Raw genomic sequence first — 6,936 nt, forward strand, 5'->3', positions numbered from 1 at the left:
ACCCAAATTCGTCAAGAAGATCCATGATCAGGCAATTCTGTGTAAACTTCTGTGTCAACAGTTATTAACAATTAACAAAACTGACTTCAGGTTGACAACATAGGGTACAAGACCTGCATGAGCACCAGAATGTGTTTGTCTTTCGTGAGTGTAATACTGCTCAGACGTTAATATGAATTGGTTGGGTAAACACAGCTAATGTGGCATGTGTAATTGGACAGTCACTTAAAAGAGCTAGAGTGTGTTTGCACACACAAGACTCGTTTTCCGCTGATTCGGGTAAAGTTTGCAGAACCTGTCTTAACCCAGCACCACCTGTTTAGATATAAAAGTGAGAAGGACACGTTACTCGTTCCAAACCATCTCAACTCTCCTGCTCCTCTACCATCTACTTCTGTAGTTCTCGTCATCTGCATTAAGAACAGGTAAGAAACTGACAGGGTGGTAAATCAACAATAAATGCTTACAACTTTTTCTCATTTCTAAAGAGAGGAGACGATGACTTTTAATGATACTTTGTGCATGTGGATGCATACATACAATTTTAAGAACGCTTGAAGTTTGTTTTATTAATTAAAAGAGCATATGTTACTCTTTCTCTCAGTGTGATTATGGCAGTGTGGCTCCAGGCTGGTGCTTTGCTGTTCCTGTTGGCTGTCTCTAGTATCAACGCAAGTGGAGGGGCCCCGCAGCATCTGTGTGGATCTCACCTGGTTGATGCACTCTATCTGGTCTGTGGTCCAACAGGCTTCTTCTATAACCCCAAGAGAGATGTTGACCCCCTCCTGGGTAAGAAAGAATATGTTTCTAGAAAAACTACTAATATTTTACTAATATCAAAAAACTAAGAAATTAATTCTCTTGATACTTCAGAGACATTCTGTTCTGCTTCTATTTAAAACAATATCACAACATCAATATACTGTAATCCTTCTCCACCAGTAAGAGTTCCTAAAGAAGCCACAGCATCATGTACAACTCAACTCTCAGCACTACTCTCATACTCTGGAGCTAGTAGTGTTTTGTTCATAAACAAATCTATTTATTTATTTTTTTAATTAATCTTAAAAGTAAACAAATTGTTCTCGTTCACCTCCATTGTTTCGGTGTTTTTTAACGAATCAGTTGAGTCAATAGGCGCTTTTCCATCATCAGGCCACCATCAGGCCATGGAGAACCAGGGCCTTCCATACCAATCTGAGCTTGTTAGCATGGTTACGGTTTCTTTTTCACTGTGGTACTACAAAATCAGGATTAGAATGGACTGACTGAGCAATTGACCAATCAAGAGTTGCCACGTCCCTACAGGCGTTCCACCAGAATGGTTCTCTGTCCTGAGAACGGTTAGCTAATTCCGGGCCGGAACAGTTTGGCCTGACTGTGGAAAAGTGCTTAAAAGAATAGTTCCCCCAAAATGATAATTCTCTCATCATTTACTCACCCTCATACCGTCACTAACTCATATGACTTGCTTATTTCTGTGGAACATAAATGAAGATTTTTTTGATGGAGATACAGTAAAACGTGTTTTTGTCCATACAATGCAAGTCAATGGGGTCCAAAATTTTCAAGCTTCAAAAAGGACATAAAGGCAGCATAAAAGTAATCTATATGACTCACATGATTTAATCCATGTCTTCTGAAGTGATACAATCGGTTTTGGGTGAGAAGTGGACCAAAATATAACTCCTTTTTCCTATAAATCTTGACATCTGCAGGCTCTTTGGAGTGATCATGATTTGATGCTCAATTACACTTCCTTGCTCTTGATGGTGTGTACACAGCATGCACTCTGTGTATGCACACTTGCTGTGCACGTGCTTTGTGTAGCCTATGCGCCAAGTGGGGAGGAAGTGTATTTGAGCTTCTCATCATCATTGTGCAAAGGAGATTGGAGATATCAACCTCCAATTGTAGAAATAGTAGTCACATTTTGGTCTGATTCTCACCCAAAACCGATTGTATCACTTCAGAAGACATGGATTAAACCATGCGAGTCATATAGATTACCACTTTATGCCGCCTTTATGTCCTTTTTGGAGCTTGAAAGTGTTGTACCCTATTGACTTGTAGTGTATGGATAAAAACACTTAATATCGCCATCAAACTATCTTCATTTGTGTTCCACAGAAGAAAGAAAATCATGCAAGTTTAAGACGGCATAAAGGTGGGTAACTGATGAGAGAATTGTCATTTTGGGTGAACTACTCCTTTAATAATGATTGCATGACTCACTCATAACATAAAAGATGCTCATTTGTCACTACCTACTGGTGTACAAGTGTACTGAATGAATGCTGGTGTTCATTAACCACAAAGAAGTGCCACAATTAGAATTGGCTCAATTTTACACTAACATTAAACTCCTAGACTAATATCAAAATATTTTTGTATTCTTTTCCAGGTTTCTTTCCTCCTAAATCTGGCCAGGAAAATGAGGTGGCTGACTTTGCATTTAAAGACCATGCTGAGCTTATAAGGAAGAGAGGCATTGTGGAGCAGTGTTGCCACAAACCCTGCAGTATCTTTGAATTGCAGAATTACTGCAATTAAAGAACCTGCACATATCTAGTGACAACTGCCAATGACACCATCTGTTTAGACAGGTATCAGCCTTAAAACTCTGTTTTTTCATAGAAAATAAATTTTCAAATTAAACCATGACATGTTTTTTCCTTTTGTATCTCTAAAGTGCCTTCATTTTTAATATCCATCATTGCAGTATGAAAAGTGAACAGAATAAGCTATTTAAAAAGTGCAGACATCCCTCATGCACTGTTCAGACATTTTTATCCAAAATCAATTTTGTTTCTTCAATATAGCTGGTTTCCTTTATCTGACGGGTATGAGACTTGGTGACTTTTCATCCATGTGATATCTGAACACACACAAAGAAATTGGAGTTGATTCGATCAGTCTAAGTGGTAGAAGAAAAAAAAGTTACACTTCTACTGTTATAGGAAATGAATGGGATACACTTATATATATATATATATATATATATATATATATAATTTTTTATTATATAAAATCTAAAAAACAGCCACAATGCAAAAAAACACACAGACATGAAGGGGTGAGACTACCAAACATCAAGAGTGCAAAACACAAACACACACACACACACACACACACAAACATACACACAAAACAGAACAATTTTTAAAAATAAAAATAATAATAATAATAAACAATAAATCAGCCACGGTGCAGAACACACACACACACACACACCACACCAAAATGAATTGTTGAGACATGAACACATCTACAATGCTGAACACACACTTGTTACAACCAGGGATAAATTTGGACTCATCTAGAAATCATCTTCTATTCAACCTGGGATGAATAAGTAGCTCTCTGCAGCCATCTAGTGTTTATACTTGGAATTTCATCTGTTTTTTTAAAAAACATTTTAAAGGATTTTTAGAGATTTTAAAATATTTGTATTTTTAATATTATATTCAACATTGTCAGATAACAATTTTTTTCTTCTGCAGTATAGCTACTAAAGAAAATTGATGTTGTTTTAAAGGAGTTTTAGATATTTATATCGCAAAAACAAATCAAAAACATATTTTGTTTCAGTGTGTAATGTGGCAAAGACCTTCCTCTCTCACCTTTCTGTTCACTTCAATCCATCTTTAACTCACAAAAAAAAAAACTCCCTTTTATTAATAAAGCTGCATATTGCCAATTTTCTGCACAGTGACATATTATGATTCAAGAAGTCGTGAGCCATCAGGTTATAATCTAGCTGCATTAAGCGTGCGCGCTCCAGGGATGAGCATCCCTGTGACAGAGTTTGCCTCAGCTGGGTGCAGTTTCAATCTCTCCCCCTTAGATCGGGACATATTCAACTTATAGAAGATGTGCTGACTGCACAGAGGAATTACAGTTTTGGAGTATGATATACTTCCTTATTATTTTAACTTTAATAAGGCTATAACGCATTAAATATCTGCATTTAAGATGAAACTCCGGGGTGTTTCCTTAAAAGACACTCGACACACAAGTTTAGCTTCATGGAGCGGCAGCTCCAGCTCCACTTATTCCACAAGGAGAGTGCTTCTGTATTTACTTATTTGGTATTTTGGGATGTTTAGTCCCAATATGTGCAAAGAGGTTATAGCCAGTCATAATAGTACATAATCCCGGCATCCACATTACAGCATCTAATGCCTCCCCAGACGAATGGAAGCTGTTATAACAGCAAAGGGAGGGATTCATAGGTTTTGCCATGCTTTATTAATTAAATGTTCAAGACACAAGAGCATCAGTGAGGCCAGGTACTGACGTTGGGTTATTCGGCCTGGCTTGCTGTTCCAATTCATGCCAGCGGTGTTCAACAAGAGGTTCAGCTCTGGGTTTACGCAGGCCAGGCAAGTTCTTCCACACCAGACTTAGTAAACCATTTCTCTATGGATCTCGCTTTGTGTACAGGGGTACTGTCATTTTGCAACAGGTAAGACCCTCCCCAAACTGTAGCCACAATGTTCGAAGCAAAGAATGTCATTGTATAGTGTAGTATTAAGAGTTTCCACGTATGTTTAGTCGTAAAGTGTTTCAAAGGTAATTGTTTTCGAATATAGCCAATATAAACCACATATTCAATCTACTGTCACTCATCAAGGATATTAGAATCACAACATCTTAGAACATCATTAATGTAACAAACTTGATTTATTGTTGTTCTGTTTATTTAAATCCGTCTTGACCCTCTTTTATCACAGGATCATTTTGCTTATGTTTTTTCATCATTCATCATAATTAAATAAAAAAAATTTAATCAGGCTCATATTCTAAAATGCTGAAACCAGAGAAAATCTCTCCCTGTATAAATCTTCAGCCATGCATGCTATTAAGTTAGCCTAGCTTTATCATTTGTTCAAATATAACACAAACAATCACGTCCAACTACAACCCCAATTCTGAAAAAGTTGGGACAGTATGAAAAATGCTAATAGAAAAAAAGGAGTGATTTGTGAATTATATTAACCCTTTGCTATATTGAAAGCACTACAACTAAACATATGTTTTATCTTGTGAATTTCATTGTTGTTTGAAAATTTACAGTAATTTCAAATCAGATGATTGCAACACGCTCCAAAAAAGTTGAGACAGGGCAATTTAAGACTAATAACAATTTTATGAGTTGAAATAACAAGGCGATGTGAAACAGGAGATGTTAAACAGGTGATAGTATATAAGGAGCCTCCAAAAACAGCCTAGTCCTTCAAGAGCAAAGATCATTCGAGACTTGTCAATTTGCCAACAGATGCTTCAGCAAATAATCCAGCACTTTGAGAACAATGTTCCCCAAAGACAAATTGGAAGGATTTTGGACATTTCACCCTCTACAGTGCACAATATAGTTAAAAGATTCAAGGAAAATGGTAAAATCTCGGTGCCTAAAGGGCAAGACGAAAACCACTTCTGAATGCACGTGATCTCTGATCCCTCAGACATCACGGTCTTAAAAAACGCCATTTATCTATAATGGATGAACACGGTCTAGAGATAACTTTAGTAAATTTTTGTTAGTCAACACCATTCACTGCTGCATCCACAGATGCAAATTAAGACTTTACTATGCAATGGTGTGTCAGTGCCCATGGCATGGGTAACTCGCACATCTGTGAGAACACCATGAATGCAGACATATATGTAAAACTTTTGGAGCAACATATGCTGCCATCCAGCACCGTATTTTCCAGGGAAGTCCCTGCATTTTCCAGCAGGGCAACTTCAAACCACATACTGCCTGGATTTCTAGTGCATGGCTGTGTAAGCAGAGAGTGTGGGTGCTAGATTGGCCTGCCTGCAGTCCTGACCTGTCTCCAATTGAGAATGTGTGTTGCATTATGAAGCACACCATACGGCAACAAAGACCCTGTACAATTGTGCAGCTAAAGGCCTACATAATGGATGATTGGGGGAAATTTCCACTTTCTAAATTTAAAAAACTTGTGTCTTCAGTGCCCAAATGCTTAATACGTGTTATTAGAAGAAATGGTGATGTTTCACAGTGGTAAACACTCGACTATCACAACTTTTTTGGAGCATGTTGCAATCATCTGATTTTAAATTACTGTACATTTTCAAAAAACAATGAAATTCACAAGGTAAAACATCATATAATATGTAGTCGTAGTGCTTTCAATATAGCAAAGGATGAAAATAATTTACAAATAACTCCTTTTTGTTTTTATTAGCATTTTTCATACTTTACACTTTTTCGGAATTGGGGTTGTAATAGGCATTGTGTTTTGCACCTCTAACACACAACCAGAGCACTAATACAGTAATTATGGAAAGTCCTTCATTGTAGTTGAACATATTAGCTACACTGTCAGCTAAATATCTGACACCTAACAGAAACAAAAGCTGTCTCTTTACAACATTAAAGGAAATAAACCAACTGTTCACAGCAGAAAGCATTACAATAAAAAGAAATATAAACAAAAGGCACCAGGAAGAGGGGGTAATAGGGTGGTAGTTGTGTGTTTACGGAGACGAGAGCAAGTGGTAAAGAAATGAATCTGGATTACAGATCCTTCTCCCACAGACCAGCCCTCATTAACCAATCAAATAGCTGTGTGAACAGTTTTTTTCCTAGTACAGTAAAAAAGGAGTTACATTTTGGTCTGTTCTCACCAAGAACCAACTGGATCTCTTCAGAAGACATTGATTAAACCACTAGAGTCTTATGGATTACTTTTATGATGACTTTATCTCCTTTTGGAGCTTTTGGAGTTCTGGTCACCATTCATTTGCATTATATAGACATACAGAGATCAGATATTCTTCTAAAATCTTTGTGTGCCGCAGAAGAAAGTAAGTCATTCACATCTGGAATGGCATGAGTGTGAATACATGATGAGAGAATTTAAATTTTTGGGTGAACTATCCCTTAAAACACAACCTCATATA

General features: G+C 37.1%; 1 protein-coding gene across 1 annotated transcript; it reads left to right on the plus strand.

Annotated features, from left to right (window-relative positions):
- The first annotated feature begins 275 nt into the window (after window positions 1-275).
- LOC127428010 (insulin) lies at window positions 276-2,658 on the plus strand. Its single transcript, XM_051676047.1, has 3 exons — window positions 276-425; window positions 605-789; window positions 2,405-2,658. The coding sequence occupies exons 2-3, from the start codon at window positions 612-614 to the stop codon at window positions 2,551-2,553; spliced, it is 327 nt and encodes a 108-aa protein (XP_051532007.1). The 5' UTR covers window positions 276-425; window positions 605-611; the 3' UTR covers window positions 2,554-2,658.
- Window positions 2,659-6,936: the final 4,278 nt, after the last annotated feature.

The sequence above is a fragment of the Myxocyprinus asiaticus genome, chromosome 3 (assembly GCF_019703515.2).
Source record: "Myxocyprinus asiaticus isolate MX2 ecotype Aquarium Trade chromosome 3, UBuf_Myxa_2, whole genome shotgun sequence".
Classification (NCBI taxonomy): Eukaryota; Metazoa; Chordata; class Actinopteri; order Cypriniformes; family Catostomidae; genus Myxocyprinus; species Myxocyprinus asiaticus.

Excerpts from the sequence above, each read along its gene's own strand:
- LOC127428010 (XM_051676047.1), top strand. The coding sequence starts at position 612 with ATGGCAGTGTGGCTCCAGGCTGGTGCTTTGCTGTTCCTGTTGGCTGTC. Across the intron at positions 790-2,404 it reads AGATGTTGACCCCCTCCTGG|GTTTCTTTCCTCCTAAATCT; the intron begins GTAAGAAAGAAT and ends ATTCTTTTCCAG.